Source organism: Manis javanica, chromosome 7 (genome assembly GCF_040802235.1).
Source record: "Manis javanica isolate MJ-LG chromosome 7, MJ_LKY, whole genome shotgun sequence".
In the NCBI taxonomy this organism is placed as follows: Eukaryota; Metazoa; Chordata; class Mammalia; order Pholidota; family Manidae; genus Manis; species Manis javanica.
In genome coordinates this window covers 84,163,901-84,190,947 of record NC_133162.1, presented here as the reverse complement: position 1 = coordinate 84,190,947, position 27,047 = coordinate 84,163,901, and the positions used below count along the sequence as shown (strand labels likewise).

The following is a 27,047-nucleotide window of genomic DNA, read 5'->3' as shown; positions in this document are numbered from 1 at the left end:
AAATATTATGAACAGCAAAACATGAATATGTCCTGTCCTTGCAAATATTAATAAATAACCAATGAAATTGGTTTGAAGAAATTGAGTTTTTCTGGTTAAATCTGCATCGACTGTACTCATTTTATCATCTTGCCCCCACCCTAATCCCTTATCCAATTCCATTTCTACTTCCCCTTGAGCAGGGTGAATAGAATAGTTGCCTGAAACATGTAGTTCAAGTTCTTTCATAAGAGCACATTCATAGAAAAATCAGTGCAAACAGAAACATGATGTAGAATCAGCTAAGTGGCGTACCTGAAATAATTTATTGAGCTCTGATTTACTTTGATTTTATTTAAGTGGAAGGCCAGAAGCCCAAAAGCCTATTTCTATACCTTCACTGGATGGTTTAGAAACATTAGAATTTGACTAACAGAGGCCATATACATGAAATTAGAGTAATTTAAACCACTTAAAGAGAAAAGGATGCTGAATTTAATTCATCTTTCACCTTTCAGTCATAATTTGCTTTGTTCATACCTGGACAGACATTGTATAATCTCCTACAAACAGACAGATGCTTACTTATGATTGAGAGTCCATTTCTGCTTGTTGGTGCTAAAAATGCTGATTAGTTAGTGCTGTCATAGACCTGAAATGTCCCCTCAGGAGGCTTTTGGTTAAGTGACCATCCAATGCCAAGCAACTGTCTTTATTTTGCACTGAAGCCAGATTTCTCATTAATTATTACAATCATCATTCATGATAAAAACTCTCAACAAAATGGGTATAGAGGGTATATTACTCAACATAACAAAGGCCATATACAACAAACCTACAGCTAACATCATACTCAATGGCAAAAAGCTGTAAGCTTTTCCTCTAAGATCAGGAATAGGACAAGGATGTCCACTCTCACCACTTCTATTCAACATAGTACTGGAAGTCCTAGCTATGACAGTAGAGGCAGATAAAGGATGAAAGCCATCCAAATTGGTAAGGAAGAACTAAAACAGAAATAAAACTGTCACAGATGACATAATATTATGTATAGAAAACTATGAAGACTCCATCAAAAAACTATTAGAACTAATAACTGGATTCAGCAAAGTTTCAGGATACAAAATTAATTTACAAAATCTGTTGCATTCTTATATACTAACAATGAACTAGCAGAGACAGAAATCAGGAGAACAATTCCATTCACAATTACATCAAAAATAATAAAATACCTAGGAATAAGCCTAACCAAGGAGGTGAAAGACCTGTACTTTGAAAACTAAAGCGCACTCATGAGAAAAATAAAAGAAGTCACAAATTAATGGAAATCTATGTATCTCATGGTCATGGCTAGGAAGAAATATTATTGTCCAAATGGCCATCCTGCCCAGAGCAATTTAGCGATACAAGCAATCCTTATCAAAATACCAAAGGCATTTTTCAAGGAACATGAGCAAATAATACTAAAATTCATATGGAACCACAAAAGACCCCAAATAGCCAAAGCAATCCTGAGAGAGAAGCACAAAGCTTCGGGGTATTATGCTCCCTGACTTCAAACTCTACTACAAATCTACAGTAATCAAAACAATATGGTACTGGCATAAAAACAGACCCATAGATCAATGGAACAGAATAGAGAGTCCAAATATAAACCCACACATATATGGTCAATTAATATATGATAAAGAAGCCATGAATATATAGTACTGAGGACAGCCTCTTCAATAACTGGTGCTGGGGAAACTGGACAGCTACTTGCAAGAGAATGACTGTATTACTGTGTAACTCCATACACAAAAGTAAACTTGAAATGGATTAAAGACCTAAATGTAAGACATGAAACCATAAAACTCTTAGAAGAAAATAGACAAAAATCTCTTGAACATAAGCATGAGCAGTTTTTTCCTGGACACATCTTGGGAAAAGGGAAGGAAAATAAAAAATGAACAAGTGGGACTACATCAAACTAAAAAGCTTCTGTACAGCAAAAGACACCTCAGCAAAATAAAAAAGCAACTTAGAGTTGGGAGAATGTATTTGTAAATGAATTATCCAATAAGGGGTTAACATAAAAATATATAAAGAATTTATACAACTCCACCAAAAAAAACAAATGACCCAATTAAAAAATGAGCAGAAGACCTGAACAAACATATTTCCAATGAAAAAATACAGATGGCCAACAGGCACATGAAAAGATGCTCCACATATCACTCATCATCAGAGAAATGCAAATCAAAACCACAATGAGATATCATCTCATATCAGTTAGAATAGCGACTATCCAAAGACAAGGGATTACAAGTGGTGGTGAGGATGTGGTGAAAAGGGAACCCTCCTACCCTGCTGGTGGGAATGTAAATTGGTACAGCCACTGTGTAAAGCAGTATGGAGGTTCTTCAGAAAACTAAAATAGAAATATCATATTACCTAGTAATTCCACTTCTAGGAATTTACCCAAAGATAAAAAAATACCTAATTTGAAAAAATTGTGCATCCCTATGTTTATTGCCTCATTATTTACAATAAAAGATTGTAATGGAAGCAACCAAAGTGTCCATCAATAGGTAAACGGATAAAGAAGAGGCAGTACATATGCACAATGGAGTATTATTCATCCATAAAAAAAAAACAACCCTGCCATCTGGGAGAACATGGATGGACCTAGAGGGTATTATGCTCAGTGAAATGAGCCAGATAGAGAAAGGCAAATATTGTATGATTTCACTTATTTGTGGAATCTAAAAACAAAACAAAACAGTATGAACAAAATAGCAGTAGAATCATAGACACTGGGAAGTGCCTGGTGGTTACCATGGGGGAGAGGTCGGGGTTGGGGTGTGTGGGTGTGGAGAGTGAAGAGGATAAAGAGGCACAAAAATTCTCAATCATAATATTAGTTGGTCATGGGGATTGTAGTACAGCATGGAGAATATAACCCATGATTCTGTAACATCTTCTTATGTTGAGATAGTAACTGTACTAGTTGGGGCTGAGGATTTAATAATACAGGTAACTGTTGGACAACTGTGTCATATACTTGAAACCAATATAAGATTGTATATCAGCTATACTTTAATTAAAAAAAGAGAAAAAAAATGTAGCCTAGATCAGCAAAGTCTCATTACATATAGGTGTCCATAAATACATGGGAGACAAAAGGGAAGAGCATATAAGCCACTCAGAAGACCCACAAATTCTTGAGCAATAATAAATTATTAATTTAAAAGAATTATTATAATCCTCTGTGCACCAGTTATGTGATTCACTATTAAAGATGGCAGGGCTATGTAAGTATCTCATGCTGCTAGGGATCCACAGGTTTACCAGTCAGCAATGCTCAGCAATTCTGTGCCATTTTGTTGGATTTTGTGATATTTCCATTTGTGTTTCAAAGTTTTTCTCGGATGATTCAAAGTCTTAAGCATAGAGGTATTTTTCTCCCTGAAAAAACTAATTTTCCATGTACTACTATTAGTATTTGAAAGTAAATGTAAAAGCTTCTCTACTTAAATATCTGAACACTATGAAAGAAGTTCTTTAATGCAAATTTTTTGTTGTTTAAAATTTTGCAGTGTAGCTAAGTATTTACTGCAGTAATAAATTCCTTTGAAGATTTCATTGTTTTACTTCCAAGATGGCATGTGTTACATGGCAGTTAAGAGATACAGAAAAGTAGTCCATTGAAATCTGATTTATTTTGAAAAATATTGCATAATAAGGGCACCTGGAATTATGAGAAATGTGCTTCATTGATTAACACACCATTTTTGAACTAAAGATTAGAAAAACAGAAAACCTTAAAATATTTAGATGTTATAGGGGATCACGGGAAGATGGCAGCGTGAATAGTTCAGAGGAAATCTCCTCCCCAAAACATATATATTTATGAAAATACAATAAATACAACTATTCCTAAAAGAGACACCAGTGGATGCAGTACAACAGCCAGGATACATCTACATCTGTGAGAACTCAACATCACACAAAGGGGGTAAGATACAAGCCGTGGACAGGTGGGACCCAAATGCTTCCCCACCCCAAAACCCAGTGGCAAGAAAGGAGTCAGAATGGGGAAGGAGTGAAAGCCCAGGATTGCTAAACAACCAGCTTGAGAAATCTGTGCCTGGAATGCAGACACAAGGTGCACGGGATGCTGGATATTAGAGAAATGGAAAAGCAAAACCTGTGGGCAGGTCCCCACAACAGGCACCCCTGAGACAAAAGAAAAGCGCGTGCTTTCCGCAAGTCTTAAAGAGACAGGGACCCCATAGCTGGATGAAGTTGCCCCTGCACACTCAGCCAGCAGCTGGAAATTCTGGGGAAACTTAGGTGCCCTAAACCCTGGGGAGACAGTGCAGCTCTGAAGCCCCTCACAGCGCTTAGCAGTCTGCCAGTTGGTCCTAAAACTGGCGTGGAGCCCGACACACCAGCCCAGTAGTGGGAGAGTGGCAGTGCGCGCCAGGGGCGGAGGCGCCGGACGGGACCAGGAACAGTTCCATGCACCAACGGTGCCAGAGCGGACCAGGACAGGCTTGTGCGAGCCCACAGCAGCGTGACCGAACAGCCCAGGTGTGGCTCACATGAACATTCAGCAGTGGAGCCAGAGTAGCCCGGAGGGGGCCCGTGTGCACCTGCAGTGGAGCCAGAGGGAGCAGGCATGCTCGCATCAACCAACTAGAATCCCAATCCAATGCACAGCTGCCGGGGCCAAACCCAAAGGCCGCTGCTGCCACACAGCTGCATAGCAGGGGTGCTGGTAGCAGAAAGAAGTGCACCTGGCATGCCTGCCACTCCCTGTAGGGCTTCGTGCTGCTCTGAAAGACACCCTGCCCACAGCAGCATAGGGGACTAACCCGGCAGCTGCTCCAAGAGTGAGGGTAACTGTCACAGGCAGTGGAGAAGGGCAAGGCATCCAGCAAGCAGAAAAGGACTTTCTTTCCCAGCTGACACACACGCAACCTGCCTACAGCCACTGCTATCACCATGAAAAGGCAAAAGATTTAGTCTAGTCCAAGGTAGTTACACCTGAGAAAGTATCTGCAGAGGCAGACCTAACCAGTCTCCCTGAAAAAGATTTCAAAATAAAAATCATAAACATGCTGACAGAGCTCAGAGAAATATGTAAGAGCTAAGGGATAAAGCCTGGAGGGAGATTACAGAAGTCTGGAAGGAGATTACAGACATCCAGATGGAGATTACAGAAGAGATACAAACTCTGGAAGGATTTATAAGCAGAATGGATAAGATTCAAGAGGCCATTGATGGAATAGAAACCAGAGAACAAGAACGCACAGAGGCTGAAGCAGAGAGAGATAAAAGGATCTCCAGGAATGAAACAATATTAAGAGAACTGTGTGACCAATCCAAAAGGAACAATATCTGCATTATAGAGGTACCAGAGGAAGAAGGGAGTGAAAAAGGAATAAAGAGTGTCTTTGAAGAAATAATTGCTGAGAAATTCTCCAACTGGGGGGGGGGGGAAATAGTTGCTCAGACTACGGAGGGACACAGAACTCCCGAGAGACGGGACCCAAAGACAACAACAGCAAGACACATAATAATTAAAATGGCAAAGATCAAGGACAAGGACAGAGTATTAAAGGCAACCAGAGAGAGAAAAAAGATCACCTACAAAGGAAAACCCATCAGGCTATCATCAGACTTCTCAACAGGAACCTTACAGGCGAGAAGAGAATGGCATGATATATTTAATGCAATGAAACAGAAGGGCCTTGAACCAAGGATACTGTATCCAGCACGATTATCATTTAAATATGAAGGAGGATTAAACAATTCCCAGACAAGCAAAAGTTGAGGGAATTTGCCTCCCACAAATCACCTCTACAGGGTATTTTAGAGGGACTGATCTAGATGGGAGCACTTGTAAAAAGAGCACAGAACAAAACACCCAACATATGAAGAATGGAGGAGGAGGAAAAAGAAGGCAGAGAAATAATCATCAGACTGTGTTTATAACAGCTCAATAAGCGAGTTAAGTCAGACACTAAGGTAGTAAACAAGCTAACCTTGAAGCTTTGGTAACCACGAATTTAAAGGCTGCAATGGCAATAAGTACATATCTGTCAATAATCACCCTAAATGTAAATGGACTGAATGCACCAATCAAAAGACACAGAGTAACAGAATGGATAAAAAAGCAAGACCCATCTATATGCTGCTTACAAGAGACTCACCTCAAACCCAAAGACAGGCACAAAAAGAGCCTCAGTAAATTCCAAAAGATTGAAATCCTACCAACCAACTTCTCATACCGCAAAGGTATAAAACTGTAAATAAATTGTAGAAAGAAAGCAAAAAGGCTCACAAACACATGGAGGCTTAACAACATGCTCCTAAATAATCAATGGATCAATGACCAAATTAAAATGGAGATCCAGCAATATATGGAAACAAATGACAACAACAATACAAAGCCCCAGCTTCTGTGGGACACAGCAAAAGCAGTCTTAAGAGGAAAGTATACAGCAATCCAGGCATATTTAAAGAAGGAAGAACAATCCCAAATGAATGGTCTAATGTCACAATTATCAAAATTGGAAAAAGAAGAAAAAAGGAGGCCTAAGGTCAGCAGACGGAGAGACATAATAAAGATCAGAGAAGAAAGAAATGAAATTGGGAAGAATAAAACAACAGAAAAAACCAATGAAACCAAGAGCTGTTTCTTCAAGAAAATAAACAAAATAGATAAGCCTCTTGCCAGACTTATTAAGAGAAAAAGAGAATCTACACACATCAACAGAATCAGAAACGAGAAAGGAAAAATTATGATGGAGCCCACAGAAATACAAAGAATTATTAGAGAATACTATGAAAACCTATATGCTAACAAGCTGGAAAACCTAGAAGAAATGGACTACTTCCTGGAAAAAAAGAACCTTCCAAGACTGACCCAGAAAGAAACAGAAAATCTAAACAGACCAATTACCAGCAACGAAATTGAAGCGGTAATCAAAAAACTACAAAGAACAAAACCTCCGGTCCAGTTGGATTTACCTCAGAATTTCATCAGACATACAGAGAAGACATAACACCCATTCTCCTTAAAGTTTTCCAAACAATAGAAGAGGAGGGAATACTCCCATACTCATTCTATGAAGCCAACATCACCCTAATACCAAAACCAGGCAAAGACTCCACGAAAAAAGAATACTACAGACCAATATCCCTGATGAACGTAGATGCGAAAATACTCAACAAAATATTAGCAAACCGAATTCAAAAATACATCAAGAGAATCATGCAACATGACCAAGTGGATTCATCCCAGGGATGCAAGGATGGTACAACATTCGAAAATCCATCAACATCATCCACCACATAAACAAAAAGTAGGACAAAAACCACATGATCATTTCCATAGATGCTGAAAAAGCATCTGACAATATTCAACATCCATTCATGATAAAAACTCTCAACAAAATGGGCATTGAGGGCAAGTACCTCAACATAATAAAGGCCATATATGATAAACCCACAGCTAACATCATACTGAACAGTGAGAGGCTGAAAGCTTTTCCTCTGAGACTGGAAACAAGACAGGGATGCCCACTGTCCCCACTGTTATTCAACATAGTACTGGAGGTCCTAGCCATGGCAATTATACAAAACAAAGAAATACAAGAAATCCAGATAGGTAAAGAAGAAGTCAAACTGTCACTACTTGCAGATGACATGATATTGTACATAAAAAACCCTAAAGACTCCACTTCAAAATTACTAGAACTAATATCAGAACTCAGCAAATTTGGAGGATATGAAATTAACACACAGACATCTGTAGCTTTCCTATACACTAACAGTGCACTAGTAGAAAGAGAAATCAGGAAAACAAGTCCATTCACTATAGCATCAAAAGAATAAAATACCTAGCACAATAGCATCAAAAGAATAAAATACCTGGGAATAAACCTAACCAAGGAAGTGAAAGATCTATACCCTGAAAACTACAAGACACTCTTAAGAGAAATTAAAGAGGTCACTGACAAATGAAAACTCATCCCATGCTCCTGGCTGGGAAGAATTAATATCGTCAAAATGGCCAACCTGCCCAACGCAATATACAGATTTTATGTAATCCCTATCAAACTACCAACAGCATTCTTCAATGAACTGGAACAAATACTTCAAAAATTAATATGGAACCACCAAAGACCCCAAATAGACATAGCAATCCTGAGAAGGAAGTATAAAGTTGAGGGGATCTCACTCCCCAACTTCAAGCTCTACTAGAAAGCCACAGTAATCAAGACAATTTAGTTCTGGCCCAAGAACAGAGCCACAGACCAGTGGACCTGAATAGAGACTCCAGACATTAACCGAAATATATATGGCCAATTAATATATGATAAAGGAACCATGGACATACAATGGGGAAAGGACAGTCTCTTCAACAGATGGTACTGGTAAAACTGGACAGCTACATGTAAGAGAATGAAACTGGATCACTGTGTAACACCTTACAGAAAAGTAAATTCGAAATGGATAAAAGAACTGAATGTAAGTCATGAAACCATAAAACTCTTAGGAAAAAACATAGCCAAAAATCTCATGGACATAAACATGAGTTACTTCCTCATGAACATATCTCCCTGGGCAAGGGAAACAAAGGCAAAAATGAGCAAGTGGGGAATATCAAGCTAAAAGGCTTCTGTACAGCAAAGGATGCCATCAATAGAACAAAAAGGTATCCTACAGTATGGGAGAATATATTCATAAATGACAGATCTGATAAAGGATTGACATCCAAAATACATAAAGAGCTCACACACCTCAACAAACAAAAAACAAATAATCCAAGAAAAAAATCGGCAGAGGTTTATTCAGAGAACTGAACAAACAGTTCTCTAAAGAAGAAATCCAGATGGCCAACAGAGAATAAAAAAAATGCTCCATATCACTAGTTATCAGAGAAATGCAAATTAAAACCACAATGAGATATCACCTCACACCAGTAAGGATCGCCATCTTCAAAAAGACAAACAACAACAAATGTTGACGAGGTTGTGGAGAAAGGGGAACCCTCCTACACTGCTGGTGGGAATGTAAATTAGTTCAACCATTGTGGAAAGCAGTATGGAGGTTGTCAGAATGCTCAAAATAGAAATACCATTTGACCCAGGAATTCCACTCCTAGGAATTTACACTTAGAATGCAGCACTCCAGGTTGAAAAAGACAGATGCACCCCCATGTTTATTGCTGCACTATTTACAATAGCCAAGATATGGAAGCAATGTAAATGTCCATTAGTAGATGAATGGATAAAGATGATATGGTACATATACACAGTGGAATATTACTCAGCCATAAGAAAAAACAGCTCCTACTGATCGCAACAACATGGATGGAGGTAGACGCTATTATGCGCAGTGAAATCAGCCAGGCGGAGAAAGACAAGTACCAAATGATTTCACTCATATGTGGAGTATAAGAACAAAGGAAAACTGAAGGAACAAAACAGCAGCAGAATCACAGAACCCAAGAATGGACTAACAGTTACCAAAGGGGAAGGGACTAGGGAGGATTGGAGGGATAAGGGTGGGGAAAAAGAAAGAGGGCATTACGATTAGCATTTATATTGCATGGGGGGCACGGGTAGGGCTGTGAAACACAGAGAAGACAAGTAGTGATTTTACAGCATCTTACTACGCAGATGGACAGTGATTGTGAAGGGATATGTGGGGGGACTTGGTGAAAGGGGGAGCCTAGTAAACATAATGTTCTTCATGTAATTGTAGATTAATGATACCCAAATAAAAAATATTTAGATTGTATATAGTTAGTAAATAGTTTTAAGCAGCAATATTCCTGGAGACACATTAATAAGCAAATATATAAGCATGTATTTGTAAAACAGGTAGAAAAAACAAAACAATACAATTGAAACACGGAGTACGTAATTTTTGTGTGTGTGTGAACCTCTTTGGTTGCTCTGAGACATTGCTGTTCTGGTTATATGTATTGTACTTTTCTGCTTTTACATTTTAAGCTTATGGCAGTATTCCCCCAAATGTAGCAACAATGATCCAATATGTCTCCCTTCCTACAGAGAAGGATAACAGATGTATAAATTATGCTCTATGACTGTATATTATTCTAAATAAATGTAAGTGTAGGAGCATTTACATTAATACTTTTGCTTACAGTATGCGTCCTCTAATTGGACATTTCTGGCAAGATCTAGAAAGCTAGAGGCCTAGGAATGCCTAATAATGCTAAATTCATATTACAAAACTTTGTGGAATACTTGAGGCAAAGTGTGGAAAACATAAAGCAGTGTTGCTTAGATATTGCTTAAACATATTTTGGGTTTCTTATTCAGTCATTGTTCATGTGTTCGAATTTTTAGACCATGTGTAATATTGACCCTGTTAGTCATCTCAGGCATAATGAGACCAAACCCATGTACAGAACTGAAAAAAACGTTTTTAACTGGTATTTTAAAAAAGTCAGTATTTACCTTTTGTTAAGTATTGCTTGACTTTTCAACACCAGGAATTACATTTAGAGGGAGGTGTTTGAAAATGGTAGCTGTTATTATTCTTTTTCTCTTCCTTAGGAGGTCAGTAGCCCCTTAACATTGACCGCCCTCCCTCCCACCCCATCATCTGGAGGCGACTTAGAGTAGTCTAGCAGAAGCTGACTTTAGGACTCTATTTCTGCCGAGGGGCCATGAGGGCTCATGAGAGTTTATTAACCACACCATATTCTCAGTCAGTCACCGGGGGATGGAGCTGGCATGCAGTAGACTGACAGTTGCCTTTCAGGGACAGATAGGGCCTGAGTCATACTTGGAAAGTACTTCAAGGACATTAAATTCTAAGTAATACTTCTGCTGAAAGGACCTGATAATCGAGCATATAGTTGGAAGCATTAAGGAACATACAAAGAATTAGTTCTTAAACTTCCATTTTCTTTGTTGTTAGTGTGCAAATGTTTTGAAGGAAATTACATGGCAGTATGTAATTGTTGAATGAATGGATAATTAAAGTTTTTAGAGAAAACTCTCAGTCTCAAGGCAGAGGAAAACAGACTGTGAGCTGGTTATGGATAATACCCTTGGCATCAGGTACTGTACCTCAAAGTCAGTAGACACACAGTAATATTTTTCTAATGAGTAGGCAAGAGTGTTTTTTTGTGTGTAACATTTACTAGAGCATTAGCAGAACTAGTTAAACGGTAGATGGCTTTAATGTGAAATGTAGGTTTATTGGTGTAATGTAAAATTTAATTTCCTAATTCTATAAATTGGTGAAATTGAAAGCACCCTTTACTTTGTTAATGTTTTGGGTTCCAAGAAGCATTTAAAGTATTAACTTGAAAAAATAACAAGCTTACTTTTTCCAAAGTGATCTTGAAAGGCAAGCCAGCCATAAGCTTGCTTACACATTAGCATGATTGACTCTTATGCAGTTAGTTGGTAATGATTGGATTCCTAACATTTAAAATGGTTATGTCACTGAGTGCTTATAGGTTTAGGGATGGGTGGCTAGAGAAAAAAATGGACACTTGTTCCAGAGTACTGAATTACTGCTACTGCTTTTGATAGATCACCCAGCAGTGATGTTCTTTTTCTCACTGAAATTTCTCTATGGAAGTCCAGCCATTTACCTGAGGCAGGATAGTGTAGAATTTTGGAAGAAAAACACTAGCAGTGGGTAGCCAGTATTCGGTATAACTGTCTTCATAATGTAGCAGTAATCCCGTACATCAGAGGAAGTCCAAAAATATTTGTTCACTAAAATTAAAGCAAGGACTAGGCCAAATTTAACATGAAAATTGATATGAGTAGCCAAATCAAAAAACACAGAAAAGAAATAAGGTATCTCTTTGGATGTATCCTACATGCACAGTTCTTATGAGAAATGTTTGTTGAATGAACAAGTTATCCAACTTGCTTGCCAAGAGTAGAAATTGCACATTTGATTTTTTCTGAACCAGAGCCAATGAGGGTAGTATCATTTAAAATGATAACGCAGAGGAAAAGTACCACAGAGCATTTCACAGAAATTCCATTCACTTTGTGTTAACAGTACTCTCTTTAATAACAAAATTTAGTGTGGACTACTTGTATACTTTTATAAGAATTCTATGAAACTAAATAGGTGGCATCAATTAACATTTAAGTAGTAAGGAAATCTATAGTGTAAGATCTCTAATTGTTGAGTTGTGTAAAATCTATAGTTGAAAGAAAATTCAGACACTAAAGTATCTCCTCTTAGCTTACCCAGTTATAGCTTACACATATATGTGTGTGTGTGTACGTATTCTATATAAATGAACTGAGTAAGCAAAGCTTTAGAGGAAAAGGAGCAATTAATGCTTTTTGGTTAAATCTAAGGCCTTGCCCTTCATTGAAAAAAAAATCTTCTTTTGATTGGGATGGCTGTCAAGTGTTATTCAGGTTGAGCTGGATTTTATAAGTTTGGAACTTGCATCTGGTATGAAAAAGTAAGTTCCTATTAAGTAGTCCAAATAAGACAAGGTAAATACAATTGTTCTTGGCCACACTAAATCGAGTGTTATAGAAAATAAAGGTACTCTCTAAAGAGGGCCTTCTTCATAGGAGTAATATAATTTTGCAAAGTAGATTTTTTTCCCTTCTGCTATTAGGCTGTGAAAAAGTGATTTTCATTTTTTTAAGCAGTTTTACTTATAATTTTAATATCTTTTAATATCTGATTTAAGAATGGTTCTGAAGTCATTCAAGCATAACAGGTAAATAATGTTATTTTAAGAAATTGTATGGAATAATAGGGAGAGGATGTATTTTTGGTAAAGAAAAGGTATAATATTAATGGATATTAAAGTACTTTCTTCTGTATTTCTTAAAGTATATATGGGTGAATATCACCACTCTCATCCTTAAAATCCTTAAAGATCTCTTTTCCTACAGAAAAAAGCAAACTCCATGACATAAAATCTGTGCCATCTGTCATCTTATCCTGTGTTAATTTTATAGTTCCTGTCAAGAGCTATAACTGCAACCCAGCACTATAGTCCTAGGGGCCCTCTGTCTTTCTTAAATGCCTTCCCATTGTATACCATCATGCCTTTTCTTACACTCCTCACTCAGCCCAGATTGGGCTTCCCATACCAAGTTTTTCATTTGACAGATGTTTATTGAGTGTTTACTATGTCCTGACGCTGTGCTCAGCATTAAGGTCCCTGTCCTGACGGTGCTCACTCACCGGCCCAGGAGGGAAAGGTGCTCGCCATGCAGAGTGGTGAGGCCACCTTGCCCATGTACATCAAGAGCCCCAGGAGTGCAGAGGCAGAAACCAACTTGGACAAAACCAGATGAGGATTCAGGAGGAGGTAGCCTTTAATCTGAGTCTTAGAACACAAGTTTGTAAGGTTGAAAAAGACTACAGATGGAGAGGGGAGATCATGGGAAGATGGCAGCGTGAGTAGTTCAGAGGAAATCTCCTCCCCCAAACAAATATATTTATGAAAATACAGTAAATGCAACTATTCCTAAAAGAGACACCAGTGGATGCAGTACAACAGCCAGCATATATCTACATCTGTGAGAACTCAGCATCACACAAAGGGAGTAAGATACAAGCCGTGGCCAGGCGGGACCTGAATGCTTCCCCCACCCCAGAACCCAGTGGGAAGAAAGGAGTCGGAACGGGGAGGGAGTGAAAGCCCAGGACTGCTAAACAACCAGCTCTAAAAATCCGCACCCGGAGCACAGACACAAGGTGCATGGGGGCTGGATATTAGAAAAACAGAAAAGCAAAACCTGTGGGCAGATCCCCGCAACCAGCACCCCTGAGAGAAAAGAAAAGCGAGTGCTTTCTGCAAGTCTTAAAGAGACAGGGACCCCATAGCTGGACGAAGTCCCGGCACATTTAGTCAGCAGCTGGGAATCCCGGGGAATGTTAGGCACCCTAAACCCCAGGGAGGCAGCACAGCTATGAAGTCCCTCACGGCACTAAGCAGCCTGCCAGTCATTCCTCCAACTGGCATGGACCCTGGCACAATGGCCCAGTAGAGGGAGAGTGGCAGCGCGTGCCAGGGGTGGCAGCACTGGAAGGGACTGGGAGCAGATTGTGTGCACCAACGGCACAGGAGGGGACCAAGAGAGGCTTGTGTGAGCCCACAGCGGCATGAGTGAACAGCCCGGGTGCAGCTTGCACGCACCGGCGGCAGTGGAGCCAGAGGAGCCCGGTAGAGGCCCATGTGGGAGAGTCCCACACACACTTGCAGCGGAGCCAGAGGGAGCAGGCATGCTCCCAGCAGCCAACTGGAATCCCAGCCCAATGCACAGCCGCCTGGGCCAGACCCAAAGGCTGCGGCTGGCACACAGCTGCCTGGCAGGGGCGCTGCTACCACAGAGGAGCACACCTGGCATGCCTGCCACTCCCTGCAGGGCTATGTGCTGCTCTGACAGAGACCTTATCCACAGACCAGCTTAGGGGACTAAACCGGTGGCTGCTCCAGGAGTGTGGGTAACCAACACAGGAAGCAGAGAAGGGCAAGGCATCCAGCAAGCAGGAAAGGACTTTCTTCTCTCAACTGACACACCGCAACCTGCCTAAAGCCACTGCTATCACCATGAAAAGGCAAAAAATTTAGTCCAGTCCAAGATAGTTCAGACAACACCTGAGAGAGGATCTGCAGAGGCAGACCTAGCCAGTCTCCCTGAAAAAGAATTCAAATTAAAAATCATAAACATGCTGACAGAGCTGCAGAGAAATATGCAAGAGCTAAGGGATGAACTCTAGAGGGAGATTACAGACGTCCAGAGGGAGATTATAGAAGTGAAACAAACTCTGGAAGGATTCATAAGCAGAATGGATAAGATGCAAGAGCCCATTGATGGAATAGAAACCAGAGAACAGGAGTGCATAGAAGCTGACACAGAGAGAGATAAAAGGATCTCCAGGAATGAAACAACATTAAGAGAACTGTGTGATCAATCCAAAAGGAACAATATCCACATTAGAGGGGTACCAGAAGAAGAAGAGAGAGAAAAAGGGATAGAAAGTGTCTTTGAAGAAATAATTGTGTAGAACTTCCCCAAACTGGGGGAGGAAATAGTTGCTCAGACTATGAAGGCACACAGAACTCCTGAGAGATGGGATCCAAAGAGGACAACACCAAGACACATAATAATTAAAATGGCAAAGATCAAGGACAAGGACAGAGTATTAAAGGCACCCAGAGAGAGAAAAAAGGTCATCTACAAAGGAAAACCCATCAGGCTATCATCAGCCTCCCCACAGAAACCATACAGGCCAGAAGAGAATGTTATGATATATTTAATGCAATGAAACAGAAGGGTCTTGAACCAAGGATACTGTATCCAGCACGATTATCATTTAAATATGAAGGAGGGATTAAACAATACTCAGACAAGCAAAAGTTGAGTGAATTTGCCTCCCACAAACCACCTCTAAAGGGTATCTTAGAGGGACTTCTCTAGATGGGAGCACTCCTAAAAAGAGCACAGAACAAAACACCCAACATATGAAGAATGGAGGAGGAGGAAAAAGAAGGCAGAGAAATAATCATCAGACTGTGTTTATAACAGCTCAATAAGCTAGTTAAGTTAGACAGTAAGGTAGCAAACAAGCCAACCTTGAACCTTTGGTAATCACGAATCTTAAGCCTGCAATGGCAATAAGTACATATCTTTCAATAATCACCTTAAATGCAAATGGAATGAAAGCAACAATCAAAAGACACAGAGGAATAGAATGGATAAAAAAGCAAAACCCATCTATATGCTGTTTACAAGAGACTTACCTCAAACCCAAAGAGATACACATATTAAAAGTAAAGGGATGGAGAAAGATATTGCATGCAAACAACAGAGAGAAAAAAGCAGGTGTTGCAATACTAGTATCAGAAAAAATAAACTTCAAAATAAAGAAAGTAACAAGAGATAAAGAAGGACATTACATAATGGTAAAGGGTTCAGTCCAACAAGAGGACATAACCACTATAAACATATATGCACCCAATACAGGAGCACCAATATATGTGAAACAAATACTAACAGAATTAAAGGAGGAAGTAGAATGCAATGCATTCATTTTAGGAAACTTCAACACACCACTCACTCCAAAGGACAGATCCACCAGAGAGAAAATAAATAAGGACACAGAGGCACTGAACAACACACTAGAACAGATGGACCTAATAGACACCTATAGAACTGTACATCCAAAAGCAACAGGATACACATTCTTCTCATTTGCACCTGGAACATTCTCCAGAAGAGACCACATATTAGGCCACAAAAAGAGCCTTAGTAAATTCCAAAAGATTGAAATCCTACCAACCAACTTCTCATACCACAAAGGTATAAAACTGTAAATAAATTGTAGAAAGAAAGCAAAAAGGCTCACAAACACATGGAGGCTTAACAACATGCTCCTAAATAATCAATGGATCAATGACCAAATTAAAATGGAGATCCAGCAATATATGGAAACAAATGACAACAGCAATACAAAGCCCCAGCTTCTGTGGGACACAGCAAAAGCAGTCTTAAGAGGAAAGTATATAGCAATCCAGGCATATTTAAAGAAAGAAGAATAATCCCAAATGAATGGTCTAATGTTACAATTATCAAAATTGGAAAAAGAAGAAAAAAGGAGGCCTAAGGTCAGCAGACGGAGAGACATAATAAAGATCAGAGAAGAAAGAAATGAAATTGGGAAGAATAAAACAACAGAAAAAACCAATGAAACCAAGAGCTGTTTCTTCAAGAAAATAAACAAAATAGATAAGCCTCTAGCCAGACTTATTAAGAGAAAAAGAGAATCTACACACATCAACAGAATCAGAAACGAGAAAGGAAAAATCATGACGGACCCCACAGAAATACAAAGAATTATTAGAGAATACTATGAAAACTTACATGCTAACAAGCTGGAAAACCTAGGAGAAATGGACAACTTCCTAGAAAAATACAACCTTACAAGACTGACCCAGAAAGAAACAGAAAGTCTGAACAGACCAATTACCAGCAATGAAATTGAATCAGTAATCAAAAAATACCCAAGAATAAAACCCCTGGGCCAGATCGATTTACCTCGGAATTTTATCAGATATACAGAGAAGAAATAATACCCATTCTCCTTAAAGTTTTCCAAAATATAGAAGAGGAGGGAATATTCCCAAACTCATGCTATGAAGCCAACATCACCCTAATACCAAAACCAGGCAAAGACCCCACCAAAAAAGAAAACTACAGACCAATATCTCTGATGAACGTAGATGCAAAAATATTCAACAAAATATTAGCAAACCAAATTCAAAAATACATCAAGAGGATCATACACCATGACCAAGTGGGATTCATCCCAGGGATGCAAGGATGGTACAACATTAGAAAATCCGTCAACATCATCCACCACATCAACAAAAAGAAGCACAAAAACTACATGATCATCTCCATAGATGCTGAAAAAGCATTTGGGAAAATTCAACATCCATTCATGATAAAAACTCTCAACAAATGGGCATCGAGGGCAAGTACCTCACCATAATAAAGGTCATATATGATAAACCCACAACTAACATCATACTGAACAGCAAGAGGCTGAAAGCTTTTCCTCTGAGATCGGGAACAAAACAGGGATGCCCACTCTCCCCACTGTAATTCAACATAGTACTGGAGGTCCTAGCCATGGCTATTAGACTAAACAAAGAAATACAAGGAATCCAGATTGGTAAAGAAGTCAAACTGTCACTATTTGCAGATGACATGATATTGTACATAAAAAACCCTAAGACTCCACTCCAAAACTACTAGAACTAATATCAGAATTCAGCAAAGTAGCAGGATACAAAATTAACACTCTGAAATCTGTAGCTTTCCTATACACTAACAATGAACTAATAGAAAGAGAAATCAGGAAAACAATTCCATTCACAATTCCATCAAAAAGAATAAAATACCTAGGAATAAACCTAACTGAGTAAGTGAAAGACCTATACCCTGAAAACTACAAGACACTGTTAAGAGAAATTGAAGAGGTCACTAACAAATGGAAACTCATCCCATGCTCCTGGCTGGGAAGAATTGATATCGTCAAAATGGCCATCCTGCCCACAGCAATATACAGATTCGATGCAATCCCTATCAAATTACCAACAGATTCTTCAATGAACTGAAACAAATAGTTCAAAAATTCATATGGAACTGCCAACGACCCCGAATTGCCAAAGCAATCCTGAGAAAGAAGAATAAAGTAGGGGGGATCTCACTCCCCAACTTCAAGCTCTACTACAAAGCCACAGTAATCAAGGCAATTTGGTACTGACACAAGAACAGAGCCACAGACCAGTGGAACAGAATAGAGACTCCAGACATTAACCCATACATATATGGCCAATTAGTATACGATAAAGCAGCCATGGACATACAAAGGGGAAAAGACAGTCTCTTAAGCAGATGGTGCTGGCAAAATTGGACAGATACATATAAGAGAATGAAACTGGATCACTGTCTAACCTCATACATAAAAGTAATTTTGAAATGGATCAAAGACCTGAATGTAAATCCTGAAACCATAAAACTCTTAGAAAAACACATAGGCAAAAATCTCATGGACATAAACATGAGTGACTTCTTCATGAACATATCTCCCTGGGCAAGGGAAACAAAGGCAAAAATCAGCAAGTGGGACTATATCAAGCGAAAAATCTTCTGTAAGCAAAGGACACCATCAATATAACAAAAAGTTATCCTACAGTATGGGAGAATATATTCATAAATGACAGATCCGATAAAGGATTGAAATTCAAAATATATAAAGAGCTCACACACCTCAACAAACAAAAAGCAAATAATCCAAGAAAAAAATGGGCAGTGAAGCTGAATAGACAGTTCTCGAAAGAAGAAATCGAGATGGCCAACAGACACATTAAAAGATGCTCCACATTTCTAGTTATCAGCGAAATGGAAATTAAAACCACAATGAGATATCACCTCACACCAGTAAGGATCGCCATTATCGAAAAGATAAACAACAACAAATGTTGGCGAGATTGTGGAGAAAGGGGAACCCTCCTACACTGCTGGTGGGAATGTAAATTAGTTCAACCATTGTGGAAAGCAGTATGGAGGTTCCTCAGAATGCTCAAAATAGAAATACCATTTGACCCAGGAATTCCACTTCTAGGAATTTACCCTAAGAATGCAGCACTCCAGTTTGAAAAAGACAGATGCACCCCCTATGTTTATTGCTGCATTATTTACAATAGCCAAGATATGGAAGCAACCTAAATGTCCATCTGTAGATGAATGGATACAGAACTTGTGGTACATATACACAATGGAATATTACTCAGCCTTAAGAAAAAAACAGATCCTACCATTCACAACAACATGGATGGAGCTAGATGGTATTATGCTCCGTGAAATAAGCCAGTCGGAGAGACAAGTACCACAGGATTTCACTCATGTGGAGTATAAGAACTGAAGGAACAAAACAGCAGCAGAATCACAGAACCCAAGAATGGACTAACAGTTACCAAAGGGAAAGGGAGTGGGGAGGATGGGTGGGAAGGGAGGGATAAAGGCAGGGAAAAACAAAGAGTGCGTTAAAATTAGCATTTATAATGCGTGGTGGGCACGGGGAGGGCTGTGCAACTCAGAGAAGACAAGTAGTGATTTTACAGCATCTTACTACACAGATGGACAGTGACTGTGGAGGGGTATGTGGGGGGGACTTGGTGAAAGGGGGAGCCTAGTAAACATAATGTTCTTCATGTAATTGTAGATTAATGATACAAACAAAAAAAGACTACAGAAGGAGAGAACAATATATTCTAAGAGGGAGCAGCAAGAAATCAGTGTGTTGTAGCCAGGGCAGGTAAATCATTTGTCTGGGGAGTAGTGGTCTTGGAGGAGGAGCCAGAAAGGGGTGAGATTAAGTTTCCTTTACACTTCGACTATTCAAAGTGTGGTTTCCAGAACACCAGTGCCTTCATCTCCTGGGAAATTTTCTAAAGGAAACTTCTTTGTATCTGCCCCAAACCTGCTGAATCAGAATCTCAGGGAGTTAGTCCAGGAGTCTTCTTTTTTAACAAGCTGTCCGGTGATTAATAAGCATGCTAAACTTTGAGAAGCATTCCTCTATTTCATATAAAGGAATCTGGACTCTTTCCTTGAACAGCTGGAAAGTTTTTCAGCCTGGAGATGATTTGATCAGTTTTGTGTTTTAGGAAGACTCATTCATTGAACAAATATTTAGCCCTTACTGTGTGCCTGGCATTTTGCTAGGAAACTGGTATGCCATGGTGAAAAAAGGTACCACAGTTCCTGTTCAATGCAGACCATGGAGTAATGGGAAATAGAGACAATAAAAAACTATGAATAAATAATTACAAATTGTGACAGTATCTACTGAAGTCAGTTCATTCTTCAAGAACTAGATCAACTGCTAGTCCCACAGTTGAGACTTTCTCGATTGATTTATTTCAGTTTTAACTCCTTGCTGCAGGCCTTTTCTTGTCTGCAATTGCTTTTACTTTATTCTTTCCTATTGTGCTTTTCCTTGAGAACAAAAGAGCATTTTACTGACTTAGTTCCATTTGTTCTTTTTTCTTTGCAGACTGCTCAGGGTGGTGGCCACCGAACACTCCTCTATGGACACGCCATACTGCTACGCCATTCCTACAGTGGCATGGTGAGTAGGCCTTTTGATTTCATCTCTCACATGGTCATATCGATCCATTCGGGCATGCATGGTAAGGAAATGTTGGTAATAACACTGTTGGCGACAGTGTTAATGAACTTGAATATATGTGTTCCTTAATATCTTTTTACCCTGTTTAGTTTTCTCATTTATAAAATGAGGGTTAGCTTGGATAAGCCTTAGGTCCTTTGATACTATCATTGTATGACTTATATATTTAGAATCTAAGTTTTGATAGAATAGTTTTAAGAGAAGAGAGGTGTAAGAGTCATAAATGTCATATTTCTCCTTTCTGATTTTTGTTTTAAACAATTCATTTAGTAGAGAATTAAATTATATTAAAGAAATTAAAAAGTTCATTTATTAGAGAATAACTGAAGATAAGTTTAAAAAAAGCCTATCTGTGAGCTCCACAGTCAATTCTCCATTAACTTCTTTTCTTTCTGAACTGATGTTCTCTTTCTTCTTATACAACAGCTTCTTCTTTCACCCAATTATCTGTATTTTCCAATGGGCTCTTCCCAGGAATAATTTTCTCATTCTCTAATATATATTGTATAAAATTATACATTATTATTTTATGTATTTTATAACATAAAAATATTCCATTCTTTTAAAAGCTTTATTGAATTATAAGAGCAGTATATATTTGTTTTATAAGATTTGGAAATTATAGAAGAAAAAATTTCTTTGTGAGCATACCAATGAAAGAAAACTGTTGGGGACTTTGAAAAAAACTTTTAATTTTTTCTGTAATTTAAATTTTTTTTATGTAATTGACATCTTACTACATATCCAAGTTTATATCATTATTTTTACATATTATTATAACATAAGCACTTTCTGTATTAAGTTCTTATCAACATAATTGTATGAGTACATAATAGCCCAACATCTGAAAGCACAATATAATTAATTATTCCTTTTAAGAGGGAGATAATTCCCATATTATGTAAATTGTTCCAGAGCAGTAGATTAAGCATAGTCTAAATCTTAAACCCCAAAAACATTAAAAGGCTGTCAATCTCAGTCATGAATATTGATATGAAAAACTGACTTAAAAGCAGGTTAATGGACTTCAAAAGATAGAAAGGAGAGTATAGCAAAAATATAGATATGATTTAAATGATGACAATATCATCATTTCTGTTTAGGTGCTACATCACATAAATAGGTCAATTAAGAAAAGTTGTGATTATCTAACATGTGCTGTAAAAGGTTTTTAATGAAAGCCTATATCCTTTCCTAATAAAAACTAAGTATTATTTCCTCAATGATAAAGAAAACATCAGTGTCAAGTCAGTAGCCAACAACATACTCGATTGTCAAATAATGAAGTTCATTCTTGACAAAACTAATTCCAACAAATGAAACCAAGAATATGGTATCTAACATTGCTCAGAAATCTTGGGTGGCATAGGGAGATAAGAAATAAGATAAAGGGAAACACTTTAATAAAGTGACTGCATACAGGACACATATAAAAACAACCTATTTGCATATTGCAGTCACACATTAAAACTTCATAGAAAGAATTCTGTTTTCAATAGCAATCAAAACACAGAGACTATGTGAAACTATGTGAAGGTCTGTTTTAAGAAAACTACTTTCTCTACATGGGAGACAGGTTAAACCTAAAAGTGGACTTGGTTGTTAGCTCTGGAGAAAGGCTCACTTTACTGTGTGCTGCTCATCCTTGTATACCTTGCTTAATTGCCTTAAGCCTGTAATGTATCTGAACATTTCATCCATTCATTCAACAAACATTATTTAGCAACTGCTGTGTGTTAGGCACTGTTTTGGGTGCTGGATATAGTGGTAAATAAGATCAAGTCCTTGCCTTCATGGAACTTAATGTTTAGCGGACTATACCTCCTAGTTGCTTTGAACATTAGAAGAGAAGGGAAGGTGTGCTAATAGTTACAGTGCCTAGTACTGTAATGTTATTGAGAAATGTCACAGAAGTCTTTAATAGAGGCCACTTTATGTTTTTGCCTTGGAAGTCAGTATTGTAAAATTATTACTTTTTCTCAAATAACGGAAGACATTTAATTCATTTAGATGTAAAGTCAGTAAACCTCAGGGAACATGTAGGCTACTGTCTCAAGGTCAGACTCACACTCTTGCACTGGCTCAGAATATGTTTGGGAACTTTTGAAGTGTCTTTTTTATAACTCTGGAAACCACTGTTTTGTGCTCAAGAGACAGAATCAGAGTCTCTGGGTCAATTTGACTTTACATCCGCATGGTACTGACTTACACCTTACCTGCTGACCTGTCTGTCCATGATCAGTTCATTTGCTGCCTTCTGACACTCACAGACACCCACTGAGCTGGATGGACCCTATTCCATAGCAGGAACTGTCTAGGCTTTGTGTGGCTTGTACAATGGTTCTCGGAGGTCTGGGCTTTGCTCCATCCCCAGAACTGCCTTTGAGGACTCTCTGCAGGGCTCCTCTCCTTGCTGGCAGTGAACTCGGTTGGTATAGATGGTAGTGTATCTTGAGCTCAGGCCACATTCATCCTTGTGACTTCATTCTTACAGCAGTAACAGTTAGCAACATTTTTGAGGATGAAGCAGGGGTAGAGGTGTTGGCCCGAAAAATTATCCTACACTTTATGTCTAGGAATATACAGTTAGGAAACCTTAAGAGGCAGGGGAGAGAAGTAAGTAGATGATGGTGTTGTGAGAGTTAGCTTGCTCTTAAGGAAACACACATATTTGTACATACACTGCAAAACCCCCCTTCAGTGAGGTGGTATGCTCTACACCAAAGTCAATTTTGGATGAATTTCAATGAGATAAAATTTTTGAAATGAAAACAAAACAAGAAGATGAAAGTGAATAGTTTTCAACTTTCTGTTTGGGAGAAAGATGTCTGTCAGATCAGGTTGTGCTTTTGCTTATGATCATAAATATCACATGAAGTGAGAGACGTACAAACACATCCCTGGTGAATTGTCTTCCTTTACTGAGTGAACACATTTCCTTAGTCTTTTCTTGAGGGGGAAAAAGCTGAATTTCCTTTAGAACATTGCTGCTAATGAATTGTAAATTCTGATCAGAGTTTCAGTGAAAAACTGGGACTTTGCATAGAAGCACCCAAATTTGAAGGAAAAGAAAAAGACTGATACAACATGGACAGATGGATACCAAATCATCAGTCAGAATTAAACTCGGATAGGATTATAAATGTTAAATCAGTGCCTACTGATTGTGTCTTTCAGTATCTCTGCTGCCTGTCCACCTCCCGGTCTTCAACTGATAAACTGGCCTTTGATGTTGGCTTGCAAGAGGACACAACAGGTGAGAGCCTTGATCTGCAGTGAAGCTGTGCTCAGAGAGAGCCCAGCAGGGATCCGGGTGGAAGACATTGTGAGACACAATGGAAGATACGTTAGATAAGTGTTCTTAGGGGTGGAGTCAGGAGAAGACACATGACAATCTAAGGAAAAATTTTCATAGAAGGGGTCAGTGTATATGGTTTCTATTGGTTTGCCATTTGCCATAATTAGCTGGATGTTCAAACTAGATTTTAAACCCTATTCTTTTAATGGATTTGGATAGAAAAACAGTACATACCACATGCTTTACTGACTGCTAACCATAGTAATGTGCATTGACTAATTTATGAAATATTACTGCATATCTGTTTTATCTTTCATCTTAAAAGTATTTTTAAGTCTAAAAATGTAACATACATCGAACAAATGTCAACATTCGAACAAGAAGGGAGAAAATGAAAGTCTTCATTTTTCTGTCCATAGAACATCATTCTACCTATCTGTCCAGATAGACTTGTATTTACCTATGTTTGAAACAGAAAATATATACATTAACACATATATCCTTTTAGAGAATGAAAATAGAGAATGTAAGCTTTATTTGTGATTATTTTCTCAGTGCTCTGAGGATGTTGCACGTTATACACCTCTGTACAATTTGAATGTTTTATCTCATAATGAGCGTGCATGACTTTGGAATTAAAAATAAATAAAAGAACAAGTAGAAAAAAGAATAGAAGGATATAGAACACCTCTTATTAAGCTGCTCCTTTCAGGGGGTGAGATCAGGCTGCCCCCTTACACTGCCCCCTCCTTTTTGAAATCGTGCTTTAAATTTTTCACAGACAACAAATGGATAAAAATAAAGCTATATTTACCAACCTAATTAACGTTTTACTAGAACAACATATCACCTTGTACATGAAATTCCATGAATCCCAGACACCAAATAGATAAATATTATTTGATTTTAATTTCATTTTATATAGACTCAGTCATTCCATTGAAGTTTTGCTTGTATTTTAAAATTTCTTCATTTTAATTGATTTAGTTCAGTACAGAGTTACATGAAAAAGTCTTCAGTTCTCTTTCAAAATAACTAAAAGGCATGCACGATCTATAACTTGTTTTCATACTCTGCAATGATTGTATAATAGTTAAAACGGCAAAATAAGGCAATCTCTTTACCTTCATCCTCACTGCCTCACACTACCCTGTTTCTCCTTACCTCTACACGTCATCCCCATGACTGACTTATTTATATTTATTGTTGTGTGCCTGCCTGATCAGACTTAAACTTACAAGGCAGACAATTTTTTCTTCCTTGTTTATTGGTGTATCCCCAGCTACTAGAGCAATGATTGACAAATAGTGGGTGGTTTATAAATGTTTGAGTGGAGGAATGAAAAACTCCCTTAACACTCTCAGTTTGTGAGTGAATAAAAATAAGGAATGAGGATAAGGAACGTGTATTCAAGTAAGACTAAAGTTCATGTATGAAGAGCAGCTCAAGGCAGATAACATGTTGACTGTAAGAATGCTTAAGAAATATTGTTTGTTGATTCATTTACTCTTTTGTGTCAAATGAATTTTTACTGAGAGCCTACAATATGCTCTGGGGAAACTCCAGTGAACAAAACACACAATGTCCCTGCTCTTATGGAACTTGGGGAATTAATAAAGAAGACAAAAATAAGTGTTCTAGAAAATGATAAGGCTGGCCAAAGGGACAGAGAGATAATTACTAGATAACAGCCTGAAAACACTATTCTTATTTTTGGATAGAGCTTACATGTAGGTTTTAAAAGGAATTAAGATCAAATTGAAGAATTCTCTGCTTCAGTTTCTAAGGTAATGGGACGGAGGATGGAGAATGGGTATGTGGCCATTGAGGTTTATGCTTTACCTGTTCTAGAAGAAAATAATTGATTTAATGTATACACAGATATTTTTGTAATGTATCATTGTACATTAGGATTCTCTTATATTTTACACTCAGATTAAGAGAGACTACCATGTTTTAAAACAAACAAAAAAGGCACAGGATAGTAAAATTTAGGTAACAACACTTTGCACCTGTTTTGAATCAGTATCTGTCCCCTATCCCCATCCCCCAACTGCCCCTGCAAAAAGTATAATTTTTAAAATTGCTGTAGTGGAGTGGTCACATCACAAAACCCTCAGTCCTTATGAAAATCAAGTGGCAGAAAAACTTATAGATGTTATTACAGAGCTCAGTGTCGACAGTGTAATAAGATGAGATTGTATCAAGAATGAAGACAGATCAGCATGACTGATGAACTTGGCTTCATGGGAGTGTAAATAAATATCCTTTCGAAAAGCAATTCTTAGTGAGGAAAAAGATACCACACTTTCCCAAGTATCACAACCTCTCTATGGGAAGAATCTTTGCATTTCAGTATGTCTTAACCTAAGCTAATTTGGCGTCATTCTTTTCATTTTCACGGTCTAAGAGATTAATGTGTGTTAAATTTCATGTTGCTGAAAGTTGCATGAAAAGGATAATTTCATTTTAAGAAGACTGATTTGGAAGACTGACTTCATTTCCCTCTTTCATTTTGGAGTCACTGGCAAAGAAAACCAATTTTCAGTTGAGAGATCCTTGTTTGTGTTTCCCTTTTCAATCATCCTGCAGGTGAGGCTTGCTGGTGGACTATCCATCCTGCCTCAAAGCAGCGATCCGAAGGAGAAAAAGTACGTGTTGGAGATGACCTCATCTTAGTCAGTGTGTCCTCTGAAAGGTACTTGGTAAGTGTGGGAACTGGGATCATGTGCTGGCTGATAGGATCAGTGACAGTCAATAGAACTAACTTTGAGGTTTGGATTGTAAATTATCTAGGAAAATTGCTTAGAAACAAGCTTGTATCTCTACTTGATGAGGTATAAGTAACTCCCTACATCAGGGAATAATGTGACATGTGTGGAAATGGGGCTTACCAGGTTTATTTGGACAGGCTTAACTCCATGCCCTTGATATGTGTGTTCTTGCTTGTGATAGTGCTTTTCTTGGGTTATTGTATTAATAGCATGTAAATGCAGTCTGATCAGGAATTCAGAATTCTATGGGCTTTTTT

General features: G+C 38.3%; 1 protein-coding gene across 5 annotated transcripts in view; it reads left to right on the top strand.

Annotated features, from left to right (window-relative positions):
• Positions 1 to 27,047, top strand: part of RYR2 (ryanodine receptor 2) — an 894,209-nt gene that overhangs the window by 345,011 nt on the left and 522,151 nt on the right. For all 5 annotated transcript variants that reach the window (XM_073241246.1, XM_073241245.1, XM_073241243.1 and 2 more), the window contains exons 6-8: positions 20,584 to 20,658; positions 23,896 to 23,974; positions 26,609 to 26,721. In XM_073241246.1, the coding sequence (XP_073097347.1) occupies positions 20,584 to 20,658; positions 23,896 to 23,974; positions 26,609 to 26,721 (267 nt within the window). The remainder of the gene's footprint in view (positions 1 to 20,583; positions 20,659 to 23,895; positions 23,975 to 26,608; positions 26,722 to 27,047) is intronic.